The 21,231-nt window shown below is 47.4% G+C and overlaps 1 protein-coding gene across 1 annotated transcript in view; it reads left to right on the forward strand.

Moving 5' to 3' along the window:
- LOC122394731 (patched domain-containing protein 3-like) overlaps positions 1-16,881 on the forward strand; it is a 54,660-nt gene extending 37,779 nt beyond the window's left edge. Inside the window, exons 3-11 of the mRNA XM_043391831.1 lie at positions 1,508-2,201; positions 3,561-3,898; positions 9,156-9,356; positions 10,669-10,800; positions 12,648-12,794; positions 13,166-13,332; positions 13,728-13,940; positions 14,208-14,420; positions 14,757-16,881. Coding sequence (XP_043247766.1) covers positions 1,508-2,201; positions 3,561-3,898; positions 9,156-9,356; positions 10,669-10,800; positions 12,648-12,794; positions 13,166-13,332; positions 13,728-13,940; positions 14,208-14,420; positions 14,757-15,734 — 3,083 coding nt within the window. The 3' untranslated portion in view covers positions 15,735-16,881. The remainder of the gene's footprint in view (positions 1-1,507; positions 2,202-3,560; positions 3,899-9,155; positions 9,357-10,668; positions 10,801-12,647; positions 12,795-13,165; positions 13,333-13,727; positions 13,941-14,207; positions 14,421-14,756) is intronic.
- Positions 16,882-21,231: the final 4,350 nt, after the last annotated feature.

A 21,231-nucleotide genomic window follows, 5' to 3' on the forward strand; every position in this document is an offset into this window, starting at 1 on the left:
CTCCCAACGTAGGTGCCCTGACACCGCCTATGCATGACCAATACAATTTTAGTCGTTCTCTCATAAGAAAATTGTAACATAACAAGACCATTGCCACCCTTTTTAGAAACAGTACCAACAAAAACCTTATTTACTATACTTTTTGTGTACCCCCAATCTCAATGATCTGTATCCGCCTATGATTTTTGAAAATGCATATTTTTAGGATCCATGTGAATTCCTGGTTCATTCTCTGTCGATCGGCAAAAGTTGCGTTAAGATTCGTTCAGAAACCTGGCCGTGATAAACAGTCTAAAATGTATCTGCAATTTGCCCGTTTTTACCCCCCTCTACCCCCCCCCCCTATTGACATTTTTTAATTTTTATTTTTTAGAAATGTAGATCACGTTGAGCGCAATCGAATGCCGTTTGAATTTTGAAAATCGGCCCGTTAGATCTCGAGATATCAAGGGGGGTCGTAAACAGCCCCCCCCCCCCCCTGCCACTAATAGGGGGTAGCCAGGAGCCTGCCACTAATAGGGTTAACGCTGCTGAATTTCCCAATAAAAAGATGCAAACAGTTTCAGAAGGCAAACCTAAGATAGTCCATGTTTAACCAAACGTTACTTTACCTCACATTTCTAAATCAACGTCAACAGCCAGTTTCACAGACGATGGGAACCGACCGACCGGACAAGTTGACGACCTTCGTGTCTTCAGACTCGACCCATCCGAGCCCCGCCATCCGCCGCACCTACACCAGTCGGCACTGCACGTTGCACTTTTCAGTTACTCAGATTCCTGGGAGAATTATGCAAAACTGGCGGCGCTGACCGCAGAAATCCACGGCGGCAAAGGTCCAGCGTAAAACGTTACTCAATGGTTACAATAGGGCGTTTCTCAATCCATTGCACCAAAGTACTATGCACCGCGCGCACGTGAACCGGGACAGATTGTTTAAAGATTGTCAGTGCAGAATAAATATGGTTGAAGAATGGGTCTAAAAAATGGGTGATTTGATTAATTGATTCGAGGATAAGCATGCTGGTTCACATGAAGTTGCGTATTCAAGCTTCACTAGCGGTTGCTACACACACGACAGACAATAGAAGTTGCAGCCCTGACGCGAACTTTTGTACCAGCGGTGCCCTTCAGACATGCTTAAGACAGTCTTACGGCACACGAGTCAGCAGAGGCCAGTAAGCACATGTGTCGCTTTGGATGGGACTTTTTAGCCCTTTGTCGTTATTGTTTCAATACATTAAAATTATGCACAAATGCACTTCTCTGAGGACATTATCCACTATCTATAGCAATTTGTCAAATTTTGAGCCGTCTTGCGCTGCCTAATTACTGTCCACTTCATTAGCCATTAAATAGAACGCAGATGTGCAAATTCATTTGCTGCATAACTCATAAATTCTACGTAAATTTTTTCTACCGTTCGTACTTTTTTGGTTCCAAGAAAAAGGTAGATGTCTTTGAACACTGGCACTTTATTCTGACGTCTCTTTCTTTCCTTCCGCAGGGCGCTCCGTAACATGCTCGGAGCGGTTCAACTTCGTGGACCCCATACTGAAACGCTGGTTCAGATGGCTGGGCTCACAAATCGGCAAACGTCCCGGATACTTTCTCATCTTCCCCGTCTTCTTCAGCTTGCTCGCCCTCACCGGCTTCCAACGTCTTCACACCGAGAGTCGACCCGAGAAACTCTTCGCGCTCAAGTCTGGTCGCGCGCAGCAGGCGCTTAACCTCGTCGGGGAGCTTTTCCCTCTCAACGACACTGCGTTTGACCACACGCGAAGACATGACCTCAACAACCTAGTGCGTATACAGATATCAGCTCCGGACGGAGGCACCCTGCTAACCACCGACGCTCTAGCTGAAGTGGTTCAACTTGACCAACTAGTCCGCAACACCGTCATTCACACGGACGTTGGAGGTGACTGGCGTTACGAGGACGTCTGCGCTTCCTGGGACGGGCACTGCGAGAAGAACGAAGCTCTGCGCCTGGCCAACATGGCCGCCGATCTGGAAAGTGGTGCTGTGAAGCTCTCCTACCCGATTCACCTGGTGGATATCTGGAGTGACGAACCAGCCATCATCCTACCCCAGGCTCTTGGATCGCCGGTGCTGGACAACAGTAGTACGGTGATCAGAGCTCCCGCCATCTCCCTCTCCTACTACACAGCCAGAGGACATGTCTACTATGGCGTCGACGTGTGAGTACAATGCTACCCAATACCACCCCTTCACAATACCCTCTCACCCCGAAAACAACGTCGATCTGTGAGTAGGTACAACACGGCATCTTGATACAGCCCGTGGGCGCTGTGACCTCGTCAACGTACTAGAACATTTCCAGTTCTGGCTGAGCATCCTGCAACCTAAATTGCTGTAAGCGAACTACAGGGCACAGACCCAGGGGCACGGTAGGGTCGTGCAGCGATTGTAAGGAAAGAGTGGGTTTTGGTAGAGGACTCAATGTAGGATAGGTCCATAAGGTCTTACAGATAAACAAGCAAGTGAGCGCAGAAAAGCAAATTACGACAGTGACTAGGTGAAGGGCGGGACCACACAGCCGCCATACCTCTTGCTCCTAACGATGGCCACGCACAATGCGTCAAGGATCCCAGCACCCCTAGCTTGCCGTAAGTCGGCCGTACCAGGCCGTTCCTAAGCCGGACGATCCCGACTCCTCACCGACAGCACCAGCCCGAGCTCGAGCGAACCATCCACCGTCCGCGTCAGTCCGGTTTAGTGCCGCGGAAAAAATGGAGCAGACCTTGGCGAGTCGGTCCGGGTTTGCGGGGTGGATGTCACGCAACAAAGGAGCGATATAACCAGTGTCAGGGTCAGAGGACACTGTTGGGGAGTTGGGGGTGATCCAGCTGCTACTGAGAACGGGACGAACAGGATGGTGCAGTCAGTCTAAAGTTTCTGGCTATTCGCAGCCTTTGTCTTGCGGTATCAAGATGCTTTCAAAGATTCTTATAGAAAATGCCCATTTCAGCTGAAATAGGTCTAGCAATGAGCATATCATGGTTTGCAGCCCACATTGTCATTTGACATGGCACATTGTACTGTTTGTTTTGGACGAAAATGATCGGTTCATGCGAGCAAAACAACAACAACCCCGGCCCCAGCTGTACAATAGTTGTACCATATCTAAGTTGGTAATTATTTGTCGAAGCAGGTTTTTGTGGTGTGTCACTACCTACATTTCGGGCCACATTTGAAGACATGTGCGCATATATTAGATTTCGGTTTAGGCGTGAGTGAATACTTTTTCCCGATTCACTTGACAAATTATTTTCACCCTCATATTTGGGTCAAGCTCCATACAGCCACCTCAGCTTCGCATGTCAATAAAGTTCGCATGACAATAGTTCCCTTGAATTCGCAGGCTAGAATGTAAACATTTTTCGTTATGGACAGGAACATAAGACATTTCTAATGCATCAAAAGCCGTTCCTTATATAATTGGGTGCTGTGTAGCGGGAGGCATCTCTATTTGTTTCGGCTTCACCCCACAGCAACGTTTTAGTCCTTCGCTAATAAGTCTCTTTTCTCTTTAACAGCTCTCGCCAATGGGAGAACGAAGTCCTGCAGCGTCTTCTGGAAGTCCAACCAACTCTGAAGCACGTCCACATCTCCTTCTACCTCTCCCAAACACTTGGCGAAGAACTGGATAACAACGTCTACTCGGTGATCCCCTACATGAGCGTCAACTACGTCCTGATGGGCACCTTCTGCGTACTGGCGTGCCTGATGAAGGACTGGGTGCGTGGTAAGCCGGTGGTGGTGTTGGCCGGACTTCTTGGAGCTGCCATGGCCACCGGCACCGCCTTCGGCATCCTCATGTACTGCGGCGTGCCCTTCATCGGCATCAACATCGCGGCGCCATTCCTCATGCTCGGTGAGTAGAAGAGGTGGGATCAGGGCCGTGGACTTTTTAGAGTGCTGAGTTGGTGTGATAGACTTTGAAGAGTGGATGGAACGAACTTTTTTGTACAGTTATTGAATAAGATTATGACTTTATTTTATGAGAGTGGGTCTTGGCTGGACTCACTTTGGCTCATGGCTCATGAGTAGAGAGGGTGATAAAGCTGCTTCATGAACAGTTGTGTGAGTGGGGAGAGAGCTTGCATCGTCCGTAAAAGAGTACCAAGAGCTTGATTCATTCGGCAACCGAGCAATTAGGTACTGGCTGCTGGTGTTGTATGGTTTGGCATTCTAAAAGGCTGTCCCAATGCGCAGTTAGGCACACTTCAGTCAGAACAGCGCACCACAGCACATTAGCTGACCGAGTGACCCAACATGGGCATCGAACGCCAACGCGCCGCGCCTGCGTCTGAACCGCTCCGGTCTTGTAAAGCAGCTAAAACACGCATACGAATCGGCATTGAATCTGTGATATTCAATGCTCTCCACAGCTTTAGTCCTAAATACTGCATAAGTAAGCCCGGATATTATGCACATAGCGCTTCATAAAAGGAAGCAAATCTTCCAGCTATTAGATAACAAGTAAGTAAAAATGCATGTGGCCTCAGTTTAAGCACCAATTTTAATCCGCTTCATAAGTCCAATCTAAGGTCGGGGTATGAATGCCAGTCCCTTGGCATGGCTGGCGCCTGGCCTTACCTAGGATGTATTAGGAGACTTACCGGCTAGTTCGGTGCCTCAGCCGCTTACCTCAGGTGAGGCTCAGGCCACCGCCAAGGCCGCGCTGGCAACACCCTCTTGCCCCCCCCCCTCCGCCCAGACGACCCCCCCCCCCCCGAGCCGCCTGTGTGCAGACGCACTGAGGCGCTCCCGCTGAGTTATATGCAATATGCATTGACTGGGAGATTTACCAGAGATATGCCTGTATGGGCAGCGGCGGTGTCAGGTGGTGGAAAAGGGAGGTTCAGGTGCGTACAGTGCAGCGGAACGGGCGTGGCGGCTTAAAGGGACCATCCCACCTTAACATTAGTTTTGAGTTGAGATAGCCAAGTTTGCGGCCAGGCTCAGAAACCACCATTTATCCTGGTCGCAACCCCCGCAGCTTTATGGTGTTCAAGAAATTTCTTCCCTTTACTTGCAGGGTGGGACCAGCTTAGTCCCTATCTCTTAACCATTAGCGGTTTTTTGATGACGTCAGCAGTCATTTCAACGCCCGCCATTCCTTGAACCCGAGTTTTGCTGACCTTGAGCTCCATGTTTTATCAACGTGAAATCCGTCGTCGGCGCTGAGAAAGCCTATTGCTTTTCATTTTAATTTGAATATTAGAAGATACCCACCACTGGAACTTGGACTGATATTATACCAAGGCCGAAGATGATCAAGCTGCCTGCTATATCTGGAGCTTGGTGTTCAACTTCAACATGGAATAAAAAACAAAATATCAAAGCAAACTGGATATGGTACTGCAAGTTTAAGTCCAAAGAAATTTGGAGAGCTGACAATTGACATTAATTCTTTTCCTGCAAGGTTTCCATATGGAGATCACAGTCACACCATGAAGAAATATTTTTGATGTTAACAGTTGAAAGGGGATTTATCTTCCAGTTTTGACGAAAGACGCTGCTGACTGTCTTTGGAAAAGGATGTCGGCATGAGGTGCAATTGTGCTTGTGAAGTGGTTATAACTGGTCTTTTCAGAGTATTAAATTAAATGTGCCATTGCAGCCAAGTGTGTTATCATGTAAGGTAAAATCAAAACTACAATGTTGGTTTTACGAGCATTGAGAAGGCTGGTAGGTAACACCTGCCTGTGCTCGTAAATCATGCTGCCAGAGTATTCTAAATTAATTTTATCATACACTTTTGTTGTCCAGAATGGTTGCACTATTGTTTGGTATCATATTATTCCATGTACATATGGTAGTGTAAAGTCCGACCAACATGTTACCAGATTTGAAGCTGTTACGTTACCTAAGTACCTGTTTTTTACTGGCGTGGTGAATGTCACCTGGATTTTGTTTTGAGGTGCAGACCTAGTAACTCTGACTACATGGGTTTGAAGCTATTATCTATTCTGTTTTTACTGGCCTGGTGAATGGCGACTGATGTTGTCCGTGGATGGCACTGAAACAAATTTTGAGTGTTTTGTACAGTGTTTTAATACAATGCTGAGGACTGAAAGTTGTCTTGTTTAGAGTGGTGAAAGTTCAGGATATGCCAGCCACCATGGTGGGTCAGAGTTAAATGTGTTGCAGTCAGTTCGGCTTCGCCAAGCACACGGATGGGCATACGCATCAAGACCTGCTCTGCCATACTTTCAGCCAATTTTACCTAGGTAAGTCTTTTCTTTTTTCTGCCAAAAGCTATGACATTGTGAATTTCAGCACTGTGGCCTGTGTGTAGCTTTCAGGAAAGCAATTCTAAATAAAGCTCTGATAAAGTGCAAAATCAGCAATGCAGCCCTCTATTACATTTTCTACAACATCTTACTTGTTCCTTGCATGGAGAGAAAAATGCAATGTTATGAATTCGTTTATTCACATAATTTGACAAGCATGCAGTTACCTGCTACTATCACTGCACAAAACAGAGCAGAAAACATCAGTTGATCAAACACAAGACATACCAGAAGTTTACAACATAGGGCTGCCGAACCTGCTTCCTCCCACCACAGTTGATGCCATTTCCTAGCCTGGCTTGATGTGAGCACTGAATAGCTGCTTTGTCTAATTACAGCTCACTACCATTCAACTTAAACTACTCTCTTTAAAGTAAGAGTGAGAGCGTTCAGTGTTCATAGCAGCTCGACAGACGACAGACAACAAACCTTGACAAACCAACCAGTATTTGATTTGGCTAATGATTTATGTTCTTGTTGTATCATGGCCAAACTACTTTAACAGCAATAATCCCTGTTTCATCTTGATCTTGCTTTTATTTCCATTTGAACTCAGATCTTGAAACAATCATCTGAAGTGATATCAGATACTGGCTTCTGTTTCTCTTGAAAGCAAGTTAAAACAACAATGATAAACTAAGGCAGGAGATGTGAGTTGTGGCAGTAGATTTTTGATTCAACATATGTCAACCTTATATTGCTTGAGACCTCTGTGACAGACAAACAAATATTTATAGTTTTTTGATAGTTTGGATTCTTGGCTTGATTTAGCAGATCAGCTGTGAACCTTGACTTTGAAATCACATAAATGTCATGGTACCCGAACGAATCCTCGCATGACATTTCTTCGTAGCACAATTTTTCGTCCGCATTTCTTCGTCTACAAATCTTCGTCGGTGCATTTATTTGTCCCTCAATGCTTACTCTTGCATATATTTGCGTTGAAGAAGAAATGCGAGCCGATTTTCATATACCCTGGTGTAGGGCCTTGCCCTGGTGCGAGACAAAGTAATGCGATAGGTACGAATAAATGCCCTGACGAAGATTTGCAGACGAAGAATTGCGATACGAAGAAATGCCATAAGAATTGTCCTGGAATCCTTTATTGGCCATCATATATTGACCTTGATAAGATAAACGCATCATTCGCGCAATATTTGTCGCACTTTGATACCAAACTATTGCTTCCAAATGCCGACGCAAAGAAAACCTTTATGTGACGTCATGGAAACAGCGGATTTCCCAAAAAGTAAACAAAAATAAAAGTCTTAAATCTCGAAAACGGGTGAATATTTTCCGGTAAAATTTGGTAGATGTTCATTTTCGCTCTTTGTGATTCACGCTACATCACTTTTATGCCAATTCATTAACTTTTTTGAAGGTGGGAGGGTCCCTTTAACAGGTGTTGAGGAAAGGGCTGGACGGTAGTTAACCTTGGTTTTGTTACATAAGGTGATTGAAAAAGAAGGATTGCTTTACGTGTGACCATACGCTTTAGTAGCACGCTTCTAGCAGAATGGATTCTCTCACCGGACGAAACAGTGAATAAGACTGGACCGTCCAAAGCCTGCTTGACACTACCACACAATGTCGGGAAAGCGTTCATATGAGGAAAAGCCGGGGATGTCTTGAATCAGAAATGGGGACAGTTTTTTCATCTTCCGGAGCCGTCATGTAACAGCTCCGGTGCGAGACCATGTCTTCAGATATCCAGAAAATTCAGTTTATGTCACGAGAAGTCTTCGAAACAATGAGCCTACACAATTTTTGTGAAGATTAGTTGCAGAAACCTTGCCTTGCGTGCTATCGTACAAAATTATATGGGATATTTTTGGCTACATTTGCATTCAGATGTCAAGCTGGTGAGGGAGTCTTTCATGCGACTGACTAGCGGAGTCTGGACCATCATACCATGCCCCCTGCGCCGCCATTGGTCCTGACAGTATACCGGTCTGGGGCACTGGCGGATCCAGCAGAGTTTTGGGAGGGGCGAACCATAACAAGGTAGTGGTTCTTACCATGCGGCATGCACTATCTATAGGCGTAATGTTAAAATTTTGCCGTTTGGTAGGGGCGCCCTATTTGCCCTTCCCTGGATCCGCCACTGGTCTGGGGCCGCACCTGCCATCAGCAGCCGTAATGTATGGGAGCCGCGCAGACAGACCTACCTTCCGGAGCGACCAGCGACCGGTGGATCGTCGCCACTCGCCAGTCCCCGCCCCCCCCCCCCCCGCCCCCAGACGCTGTGACATGGGCTTGGAATGTCATCTGCATCTCATTCAAAGAATAAGATGCAGACTGTAGAGAATGCTGGTCATGCTGACCGAAACTGGGGAGGTCCCGTGGTGCACCCGGTTGGTTTCATTGAGCACGTGGTTCTGGTGACCGCAATAGAACATTCGACACAGTGCCCGTAGAGAGTTGAATGGCTGAACGGACTGATTGAGAAGAAAATGACGTTGAGCTGACTTGCCGGCTGGTTTCAGCGCAAGAATAGACAACGAATGTTGAAATATGAAGTTCATATATGGTTATGGGTGCTGTTTTAGTCTGGCCCATGTGACTGGTCCAGCATCATCAATCAACATCGTTTTATGTGTGGCCGGCATCATCTTCCCATAACAGCTGTCCCCAGTTCCCCCCCCCCCCTCCCCGCTCAGAAATCCCTCAATGACCTTCCCCTAACGACTAACATGGAATTATCTTTCCCTTGCGGCTGTCTCTAAGGGCTGCCCCGGTGTCCAAGAATCACCGTTCCTTGACGCATGTCCCCGCCCACATGCATCTCCTGTTCTCATCAACATCCACTGACCGATTCCCTGCTTTTCCCAGGTATCGGCGTGGACGACACATTCGTCGTTCTCTCGGCCTGGTGGCGCACTCGTCTAACCGACTCCGTGCCTCGTCGCATGGCTGAGGCTTACGAAGAAGCTGCTGTGTCCATCACCATCACATCTCTTACTGATATGTTTTCCTTCTGGGTGGGAGTGGCTACTCCGATCCCCAGCGTGCAGATCTTCTGCCTCTATACAGGTGAGTGAATAGGTGCGGATGCTTTTACTTTTTAAGTCACTTGCCAGGACTTAATGCCTTTACACAAGTGAGTGAATAAGTGAGGGTCCTCAGCTTAGGTCATCACGTATAAGGAAGTAGAAACTTTTGCTCTTTTCTTTGTAGGCGAGGATATGACTATAAACTCTTTTTCTTTTTCACATTGTTAACATATATACGCGCCACGTTTTTATACGTCAAAAAACACTGGCGAATCCAAGGGGGACATTTGGGGAAAATGCCCCCCCCCCCCCGAAATCCGATGAGTTTTTGGAAATCGGAGCAACTTGTTTGGGGTATCCTCCACCGCGACATCCAAGACCGCCTTTCTGGATTCGCCAGTGCTAGAAAATGTCAAGTAAATGGCATCCAGAAAGCGATTCGCCATCAAAAGGCGAAGGTCTTCAAGGCATGTCGGCAGAGCTGTACTTTACAGGCCCTGTAATTAATGATTAATTGATTAGGCAGTACCTACAGGCTACAGCATGTTACCAAGCATTATAATTGGAAATAAATAGTATCAACTCACCGAGTCGCAATTAGTGAATACCAGTTTGCAGCATCTGTTACGTAAGCCAGAATTTTGCTGCAGCATCTCAGAAATGTTGCCTGAATGATCAACGACTAAACAGAATTCGCTGGAAGCTAAAACTCGTTTTTGCACTTAGTGGTCATGTGGCAAATAAAAGCAATAAAAATTGGCACGGAATCAAGATGTTTTCCGTTCGGCTTCCATAAATCCCAAGTTGTTGCAGAGGCAGACCATCGACGGAGAACGTGATTGTATGGAAAGTTTAGTCACAGTAGCTGAAAGTGGCCTTAACAGTGGCATTGAAAGTGGCAGTGACCGTGACAATGGCTGCAAAAGCAATTTTGACAATGAAAGAGGCTTGATAATTACAGGCCATACCGAAATGATAGCAGCTATATGCTATACTGCAGCCGATATATGATTAGATGGGTGTGATTTGATCAAACGGTGTGCGTTTCGCACCGTCCAATGTCGTTAAACTTGCCACATTGTTCTCAGTTCTCTGATTGTCAGGTGTCCACGTCTATATTTGGTGTCCGTTTTCGGCGTCAGTGTCTGTCTCTAGTCGTTCTGAAGTCTTAATCCGTGTCTGTGTCTAATTTTTTATATTTAGCATCCATTTTTTGTATCCCGTCTCTGCACCAGAGTCCCTGTCAAACGTCAATTATCCATGCGCACTTTTCTTGGTGCCCGACATCTTCCCTTGATCTCTGCGATATCCGCATTACGAACGTTCAACTAACGCATATCTGTTTGTTACAGGAATGTCCGTGGTGTTCACATACCTCTGGCACATATTCTTCTTCGGAGCCTGCCTGGCACTGTCTGGATACGCCGAGCAGAAGAACCTCCATTCGGTTACCTTCCAGCCGATCCCGGCGCCTTCGGAAGCAGGTGAGGATTAACTGATCAGCCCTCGTACCGCTTCGTCTTCATAGCCATCTGCAGGCTGAAATGAGAAGCAAGGTTTTTTATCGCATCGTAAGGCCTTGTAAAATGCAAATTTGTAGGTAATGATTCAAAAGTTCAAGACGATCTTTTGAGGTTTTTGTCAGCTTAATTTTACTTTATGAGTTACTCACTAAATTACATTAGATTTGCTATTTCAATGTCATGTTTTAATTGTGAAGGCATTAACAGCGAAAACTAATGAAGTAAAGCCAATGTCATGAAAATTGTCAAAACCAAGGACATATTTTCTACGCATGTGGCCGAGAAAGTGGACGGCAAGGCCCATGCTGCATGCATAAACCTAGGGTGACGGACGTTCCCGCCCGAGATCCAAATCCTGTGCACCACGATTTCCCTAAACTAAGGAGTGTCACAGACATGACCGCATATGTCATGTCGGAGTCCCGTCAGAGAACAACCCATCCAGACACTTTTCTCAAACCGGTCACCCGGGCAATCTGGACAGTCCGGATGGCAGTCCTTCTGTCAATGACCCCAGAAGACTTGTCCAGTATCCAAGTCAGGTTACTGCCTCCCGCGGGGGGTAGCGGGGGAGGGGGCCCCCCCCCCTCCCCCGCTACCCCGCTACCTCAGGCACTCAGACTGGCAGCTCAGTAACGCCGCATAATCCTCAGTCGGCACCAGGGCCCGCACCGGAGCACGTCTGACCCGGTCCTGTGCCTGTAATCCTTTCATGGTCGCGGCGACCAGGGAGGCTTGGGAGGGGGGAGAGGGAGGGTTGCAGACTGCAGTGCAGTGCTAGACGTTAACCGGGCGCACCCAGATTGAAGAACCGCTCCGTTGCTGGACGGCCAGATGGCTCGTCGCGACGGACTGCCAGGCTGATTAGCATATTTCTTATATTTTATGATGTATTTATTAAATATGATTAGATCTTCCACTAATGATAGGGCTTTTATGCCTAGAGACGGTGGTAGGTAAATTTATTCCAGGTAAAATCATAGATAAAATAGCCTCTATAAATCAAACATTTAATTTATAAATCAAACATTTTCATTAAAAAACGAAGTCCTTAAACAATTTAATCACAAGCCCACGTACGTAGTCTGCGGCCTGTCCCCGGCGGGTAACCAATGGTGTATCCTTGGAGGTCATATCTACCGGTCAGAAGAATGTAAAGCCGCCATCGAGGCTAAACGGCATGATCGCTGCGATGCAGTGCGTCCAGGATTTAAACCACGCGTGAGGCACGAATAGGATTCACAGCTGAGCCGATTACATGACTCGTTACACCACTAACTCTGTAAGAGTATCCACCCTCCGCCTCCTTCACGAGGAAACTGGAAACGGATCTGACTTTTGCACCGTTCAACCAACAACCTCAGCCGTCTCCCATTGTTTGGAACCCACAAATGTGCTTAGTACATTGTCATGAGTGGCTGTCCTTTCCCCGATGGGGACACTACAGAACGGCTCCTTTTCCTTAGAATATTGTGTAGAATGGCAGCTGACATCGCATAAAACGTGATTTTATTCTACCAAATGGCTGTTATGCCTCAAATTCAGCTAAATCTACGTTCATTTTTTTCTCAAAAGTGGAAACACAAAACTACTTTGGTTCCTATGAGAAAACGGTCAATCCTACATTCATATGTGCCGTCGAGGATAATGCAATGTCAGGCTTGTGCTACAATATGACATCCGATGCGATCCAGCTTCCAAAACAGCCGTCATAGGCCTCCAAAGTGACCTCTACTTGACCTCTGGTGACCTCGTGTGACCTCTTCTTGCCCTGTGTGACCTCATCTGACCTCATATGACCTCTGCAGCCCACCGTTCGCGCCTGTATCGTCTCTTCTGCACCGGCGGCCGTCCCAGCTCCGAACCATGGAGGGAGTCGGACAACAACGAGCACGGAGTCATGCACTTCTTCAAGTACACGTTCGCGAGGATCCTCAACATGCCCAAAGTCAAAGGTAAGCAGGAGCTTCAGTCACAGTCCTAACTCGATCAGGTTTATCGAGTTAGGGGCGAAATGGCGGGCAGGATTCGCATTCGCCCCTTCGGCCTTATGTGGAAAAGCAATAGGTCCAGCGAGGGTTAAGGTCTAGAGCAAAAGGAATGAATTTTTTTGTTGCACTGACTCCTAAGAACTGGATATCGTAACATTGTATGAAATGGTAGCATAATCCTGGTGCTGGTTAGCTAGATTTGCCTGAACACTCGCCCCACATCCATCTTTCCTTGCCACGTTCGCCGATTTACTAATCTCCATGCCCCTAAAGGCCACATTAAATTTGCAACCTTAACGATCAGCATGTTCACTCACTCGTCACCCTGTTCACAGCGCTGGTTATGGTGCTGTTTGCCGCCTACCTGGGTGGGGCCGTCTACGGATGTCTTCAGGTTCAGGAAGGACTCGATAAGAGGAGGCTGGCACGCCAGGACTCGTACTCGCATAAGTTCTTCGTGGACCAGGCGAAATACTTCCAGGACCTGCCGTACAGGGTGCAGGTGAGGAGTGGAAGAAAACTGGCGCAAAGTGCAGCTGTTTGAACTTCTTGCTATCAGACTGGCTGTTTTTATCACGATTCAATTATTTATTAATTAATTGAACAGCAGCTAAAATAAAAGGCAAGCTTCATATACACATATAGAGTTTTGAAGATGGAATATTATTAGCACGACGAATATAAACGATTGCATTGAAATTTTGAATCATATTTATAGCGTGTGTGCACTGAGTCGGTTGTGTGCTGTTTATGGAGCTACTCTGAATGCTATACTGCTTGAATGCTTTGCCGCCCCGGTGTATTGCTGTTCATGTCTTTTTAGTTATTTCCCGTGCTAATGCCTTCCAAGGCACTTAGCTCATATGGCGACTGAACGCTGCATTCGCTATCTTCCAGGTAATTCTGAACGGTACCCTCCCCTACTGGGAACCGGAGATCCAGGAGCAGGTGGAGACGCTGATGGAGACGTTCGAGAACTCCACCTACGTCAGTGACAGGCTGTACAACGACTGCTGGCTGCGGGAGTGGGTAAACCTGGTGGAAAACAGTCGCGGCATCCTCAACTTCAACGTGTCCACCCCGGAAGAGTGGATCAGCAGTCTCAAGAGTGTAAGCGATGCGCTTTGAATGCAGGTTGCCCCGAAATGGATGGCTTCCAACTCTTGAAAGCCCAGCCAGTGCAACTGTAGATAAAGCGACATCTATATGAACGCTCAATGATAGGCATCCCACTCACTAAGTCTCCTTGTGACGCTGTGAATACACTTATAACTGGCTTACTCTTGAAACCCTTGAAATAAGTACACGCAAATCATCATTTGATTGCATTTCTTTCATTTTGACGTCAATCTCTAATGGTCTTCCTTCTTCTTGCAGGTGTTCCTCTTCAACAGTGACAGACGTTTCAAGCTGGACGTGGTCTTCGACGAGAGCGGTCAGGAGATCGTGGCCTCGCGCTTCCTCATCCAGACACACGATGTTCGCGGAGTGACCCAAGACAGTGAGATGATGGAAGAACTGCGCAGGATCTGCGACGCATCGCCACTTAAGTGCGAGGTCTTCGAGCCACACTTCATCTTCTTCGATCAGGTGAGCTGGGCCGAAGGGCCAGGATGGGCAGGACACTCATGTCCTGCTAAGTGCTTGCTGCTTGCAATTTGCATACTCATGTGCTCGATGACGCTGATCTAAGTGGATCAGCTGATTGAATTAGTAAAAGGCGTACAGTCGCTTGTAGTGACTTTCCCAAACAATGACATGCAAGCTTTTCAATTAGTTCCCGTGGTCTCCTCTTTACATTAATGTCAGAGGATGCAAGTATCAATCGCTTGTTGTGTCAAACTTTCACAATGCAAATGGCTACGTAGTACCATATTGACTCAAGCTAACATAGTTCTGATCTCTGCCCTTGTCTTCTGTTCACAGTACACGTACGTCCGGACCATCACCATCCAATCGACCGTCGTTGCCACCATCATCATGTGCATTATCTCCCTCATCTTCATCCCGAACCCCATCTGCTCCCTCTGGGTGGCTCTCAGCATCATGAGTATCGAGATCGGAGTCATCGGCTACATGTCTCTCTGGGGAGTCAACCTGGACAGCATCTCCATGATCAACCTCATCATGTGCATTGGCTTCTCGGTGGATTTCTCGGCACACATCAGCTACGCCTACATGTCTGCACACGGTCTCTCGGCTGACCGTCGCGTCGAAGAAAGCCTCTACTGTCTGGGTCTTCCGATTCTTCAAGGTGCCGTGTCTACGATCATCGGCGTTAGCACGCTTATTCTTGCTCCTTCGTACATCTTCGAGGTGTTCTTCAAGACCATCTTCCTGGTGATCTTCTTCGGCGTCATGCACGGCCTGATCCTGCTACCTGTGATGCTGTCCATCTTCGGACCGGGCTCGGCGCTGTGCGGAAGGAGACCATCACGGGACGAAGAGCAAGCTGAAGACTCTTCAACCACCCCACAACCGCCTGCGTACCTCACTCCTGGACCTCTGGTTCCTAACAAGCCCGACGTCGCTCCTGAGATAATGGCTATCGCGCCGGCGATCGCTTCAGTAACGTCTGACTCTCAAGGATCGCCTCCAGGGTCTTCAACTTCCACCCTGACCAAATCTGTCCAGCCGACACCTTTCACATGCGGAGTCACTGAAGCGCAGAAGCTGTCCTTCGCACTAGATCTCTCCGGAGATGACACGAGCAGTGTGGGCTCTGCGCCGCATATTCCTCGCGCAAGGCTGGTACGACGCCGCTCGAGGTGCGCATCGGCAACCAAGGACACGTATAGCAACGCGGGATATTGTAGTGATAGCGAGGGAACCAGTGTGTCGGGTGCGGGTGGCACCGACACCGGATTCTCCGACGCCGCAGAAGACAAGAGTGGTACAGAGTGACACCACGTCGGGTAACGTCATGCCGAGTAACGTCACCATGCCGCGCCGCGTGAGGTTGGCCGCATCATGGAGATACCATGAGGCCAATGGAGGGTCAAAGCAAGCACGACCTCCTCCGTTGTCGGTACATGACCAAATGTCACCCGCTCGAATGCAGAATAGCTCTGCGAATCGTGAACAGCTTCCAAGCTGAGGGGAACCACGCGAGGGAGGTTGTGACGGAAGATGTGGTCAGGTCATCTTGTCGATCGTAGTGATAGACATGAGATGATGGTGGAACCAAACGGGTGCCAAGTGAACTGATAGCCATAAGCAGCTTCCTAGGTGCCAAATGAGCCAACAAAAAACGGGCACCATGTTGCATATCATCATAATTTTTGTAGAATACGTTCATTGCAATGCATTTCGATAATTTGGCTCTAAAAGGGCGGGAAATGTGTTCTTCATGTGTAAGCCATCCACATGTTTGAATATTTTTTCTTAACTTCATTTTTTCCTCAGCTTGTGTCCCTTTATTCTTTTTTCATGTGTGGAAACTGGAATGTGTCTCGATGAGCCCAAATCAAACTGCTGACGCCATATGATACCCGTACCGGGAAATCCATGCATGTTCATTGTTCACGATGACGTCTTTGTAATAACATGTGTAGTGTGTCATCCGCCTTAGACGGAGATGAATTGTATCGTGAAACAGTGCCATGTCCGCCCTTTGCTGAAACCCTTCATTTGTGTATATGGCCTATCTTGTGTTAATATTTATGAATGAACCAAAGCTCGTTTTCCTTTGCTTTGTTTTTGCTCAAGACAGTGATGTCGGTTAGGTAGGTAGGAGGGATATGAACAACCTCTGATTGCTTTGTGCTTAAAATGTATTCGCTGTAGCGGATTCGTAATGTGCCTTTATTTACCACGATGTTCGTAGACTTGTAGGATTACGTAGCATTTCCACTACAAATAATGCGAATGTATTTGTCTGACGTAAAGATGATGATGGTGCATCACGCTTACACAACACTTTTTTGGCGACGCAATTTGCATAATTAATGAGTGACTCATTACCTGTTTTCTTCATACTGCACTATTTTACATGAGTTCTGTGATTGACAGTGTTATGTTTCACTGGGTCAACATGTGTTCTTTATAAAAATGTTCTCTGGTTCGTAAGAAATAATAAACAAACGGTAAAAATACAGTGTTATGGACAAACGGGACGCAGTGTTAGCAGGTGCGTATAGCTGCAGTTCGTGGGTGATGAAGTTAGTCTTTGCAACTTCGATCTACAAAGGACATAAATACGCGCAATTAATTTTGCATTCACCTCTGAGGATTGCGCCAAACTTAACCCTCGCCGGCCGAGGGGGGGGGGGCGGGTGCCGCCCCCCCATAGGGTTTTTTCGCGATAGCTCCGAACACGCTGGCGATAGAGAGCTGAAACTTGGCATACCTGACCTTTGATCCAAGCCGCATCTTTTGACACCAACCGCATTTTTGGGTCAGGTCAGGTCACTGACCTATGACGTCATAAGTGAACCTCTGCACGGTCTTCAGATGTCGCAACTTCGCAACGCCCTCACTGCCAGAGGAGATGTCACAGGGAAATGAAACTTGCAGGATCTAGTATCCATTATGAGTCCCACAACTTGTATATCTCGGATTTTTCCTAAAGGTCATATGAGGTCAGGTCATTTTCGTGACCTCACCATTATAAGTCAATGGGGAAAAATGAAAACTGCTATTCTGGCGCCGGGAACGATCTCCAACTATCTCAAGCGCACAGAATCGTGATTTTATGCACTCCTTGCAAGGTTAGATGCGTCACTTTTGCAATGTTGACCTTGCGTGACGTCATTTATGACGTCATCAAGGTCATATTAGTTTTTCGTCAATAACTCTTGATCAAATTGAGCTAGCGAGTCGGGAAAGCCACCAATGGACTCAGGAAGACCTGCCGAATCGAATAATATGCGACATGGCCTCTTTCGACCAACTTCGTGACCTGGGGGTGCTGACCTGACCTTGACCTGAGGTCAACACCCCAAGTTGACCTGACCCGGACAAAAAGTATATCATTCGACGCGCCTGAGCGAGACAAACACGATGCTGCCAAAATCGGCGCTCTGCGGCCGTTTTTTGCGAAGTTATTCACCAAAAACTGAACCGTACCTTGGGGCACTTGACCTGACCTCAGAGGTCACCGGTTGACCTAGGACCTTAAAATCGGGTACCAATCTCTGCGTCTCGTAACGGCGCACACGCTCGTTTTTTCCGCGACGCGCTAGCTCCACCAGGGGCGAAACGGCGAGGGGGGGGTCGTACCCGCCCCCCCCCCCCCCTCGGCCGGCGCGTATGTAGAAAACCAATAGGTCCGGCGAGGGTTAAGCCAGGGTGCTGGGTAGCCAATTCCTTACTCAAGTAGCGATTGTCAAAAAAAAGGATCTAAGAGAACGTTCCCAAAAGTAGGTATAAGAAAAACAATATCCAAAACAAATATGGAGCGCATTTGGGTTCCGACCAGCGACCATTTCCATTAACGTAGGCAAAGTCATGAGATAAAAATCATAAAATACATGACTTTCACAAAAAGGCACGACCGAATACAAATGTTAAATTGTGTAAAGACTTCATTGCAATGCCTGACGAATACGTGCAAGCAAAATTACCTTTACAATTACCCCATTTATAATCCACATGTTGCACAGCATACCTAGGTACATCTATGTGAACGACATGCATAAGCAAATGAGCACCTGCACAAAGGGATTTTGAGCAGAGCATCAGAAGAAAATCCCTTTGGGATGACTAATGCGCATTTACTTTACTCATACATGAAGTGACGTAATGGATGACGTAGTTACGTGACGTAGTTACTGACACGGTACTCACATACCCACATAATGCATTACGCAACATCGATGGCGTAGTTTGTAATAGACTTAATGACGTCACTCATAGCTATGCTGAGGTCGATCTGAGAAACTCCCTCTCATCCCGCAAAAATTGAGCCCACCGCATGATTCAGCTTTATGTTATGTACACACAGCACAGTACAACGTAGGGTTACGGTCGCACGATGCACTCCAGTGGCGGATCCAGGGGGGGGGGCTGCGGGGGCTGGCAGCCCCCACCCAAGGAAAACTGGCGCCACTGCGCCGGAGGCGCAGTGGCGCCAATTTTCAATTCGCAACTCATGGGAGTGCCGCATACTAGGACTAGGATGCAAAAATCAGTCGAATAACGTCGTTTCAGTACGCTCCGCACCGATATTTCCAATCGTGTGGTGTCACTGTACATACTGATCCTGGGCGCCTCTTGTCAGGGCCACTGGGCGCCAATATTTCAGCGCCAATACGATGCGACTATGGCGCCCATCCGGGGCGTGGCGCCCAATTATGACCTGCAGCCCCTCCCCAGTGAAAATCCTGGATCCGCCACTGATGCACTCTTGTGCTCAAACTGTTGGTTGAATGACCAAAGTGGCAAAGCTTAATGCTATCGTTTGATGAGCGAGTTGGTATCAATGAATGTACGTGCTACGCGGTAAAATTACGGGAACCGTCTTATGCAGGGGATGATGAAGGGATGAACAAGCGGCGCGGTCGATTCAAGCGGTTGCAGAGAAATAGGTGATGAGTTACTTCAAAAGTAAGACTATATGCAAATCCTCTACTCCTTTTCAGGCAATAATATTTTTACAGATGGGATTTGAACCAATTTATAGAAGTTTTTTCGACGTTTGGTGAAGTGAGTAGTGACAATGCAAACAAAAATTCAAAAATATTATATTTTGTGAAATATAGAAATATCATAGATGAACACAAATAGCACAACTCGATTCGCTGAGAAAAAAAGCGTCAGGCTCCTTTTGGTCTAAAATAGCCGTTTTCACGACGGCCATCTGGCATGGGCGGCGCCACCGGGGGGGACGGGGGGGACAGGTCCCCCGCTATCGAAAGTTAGGGGGGTACAGTACCCCCCTATCGGCGAGGTCCGTTCAATAGTTGATAATAATGCATTGTAGAGTTATCCGTCGCATTTAATGCATCGTTGGTTAATCAAGACAGGTTCTGAATAAAGATTGCTGTTGGGATGTATCGCAGGGGGTCCTGGCCATCTGCAAAAGGTGTGGAGCTGTGATGCCTGTAGTCATAAGGTGATCGGCAGGGCCTCGGGGATCGTGCCCCCCCCCCCTTTTTGGGGCGCCAGACAGGGTTTATTACCTCCCCCACCCCACTGCCAGACCACATTGCCGACAAAACCAAGTTTACTGAAATTCCATAGATTTCCGTTACTATATGGATATTTTCCATTCCTAATTAGTCAAATTCAAGCATGGCAGCTCTACCACAGGAACCATTTGAAATATATGCCATTTAACCCAGCACTTGTGGGCAGAAGTGTTCGGATAGATCACAGGCAGGACCAAAAAAGCACGCCGTAGCCCAAGATCTTATAATTGGGTAGCATCGGCACCCTCTCGTCAAGGGGTTCGATAGCACTCGTTTTTTTTTCTGCAAAACTAAGTTCGGTCGGCGGCCGAACGGCTGGGGGTCTAATCAAGCCCCCTTCCCTCCCCTTCTTACGTCAGCGGCTGTGAAAATGCCATTACCAGCTGTTGAAACATGGCAGTTGCTTTTGCATGAGTGCACGAAAGGGTTTTAGGTACGTGATACGTGAAAGGTTCTACATGAAATTGAGATACACCAGCTTATCAAATTGTGCTCACTGTGGTGCGCTCGGTTTTACCTTGACTAGTCTTTGAATTCTGGGGTGAAACAGACCAGTCAAGAAACCTGTTCCATAAGGAGAGCCACTGATGCTAAAGAGATGAGGGATGAGGTTTCAAGAGACCTTCATTACCTCCCAAAGGGGTGCCACGCCATTTGCCAATCCCTGCTGTAGTTGTTACGATTGGAGGGTGAATATGAGAACGATGCAGGTCGTGACAGCTCGATCATGACGAACACAATGGTGCCGACATCACAGCTCTATGTACCGCAATTTTTGACGAAGTTAATCAACAAGGACCGGAATCCTACCCTGGGGCACTTCACCTGCAGAGGTCGCCGGACCTGAGACCCTTTCACTCAATTTTTTCAACGGTGCATGCGGCATGCGCTCGTTTTTCCCTTGAAGCTCTTGGTAAGTAAAATCCATCAGAAAGTGTGATCAAATAACGGCTGGTGACCTTCCATGACCTAGCATGACCTTTTGAGTGACCACCGATGACATGACCACTGACGGCTAGCCATTAGCTGCACCCTGCCCGTTGCATATGGATCAGGTGGTGATGTCATGATTCTGAAATTATATTGCAGTTTTGGCGCACTTGTCTGAGCAGAAAACATTCCCACTTTTCCTCCATGACTATATGATGATGAAGCCATGAAGCTGACCAGACGCAAGATCGAAAATTTGAAAGTACGAAACGTAAGTAGTTGGCACTGCTACTCATACCTAAGCAATTCGCAGCTTGTAGGAAACCAGCTTTGAGTTGGCA

The sequence above is a fragment of the Amphibalanus amphitrite genome, unplaced genomic scaffold, assembly GCF_019059575.1.
Source record: "Amphibalanus amphitrite isolate SeventyFive unplaced genomic scaffold, NRLGWU_Aamphi_draft 000608F_arrow, whole genome shotgun sequence".
Classification (NCBI taxonomy): domain Eukaryota; kingdom Metazoa; phylum Arthropoda; class Thecostraca; order Balanomorpha; family Balanidae; genus Amphibalanus; species Amphibalanus amphitrite.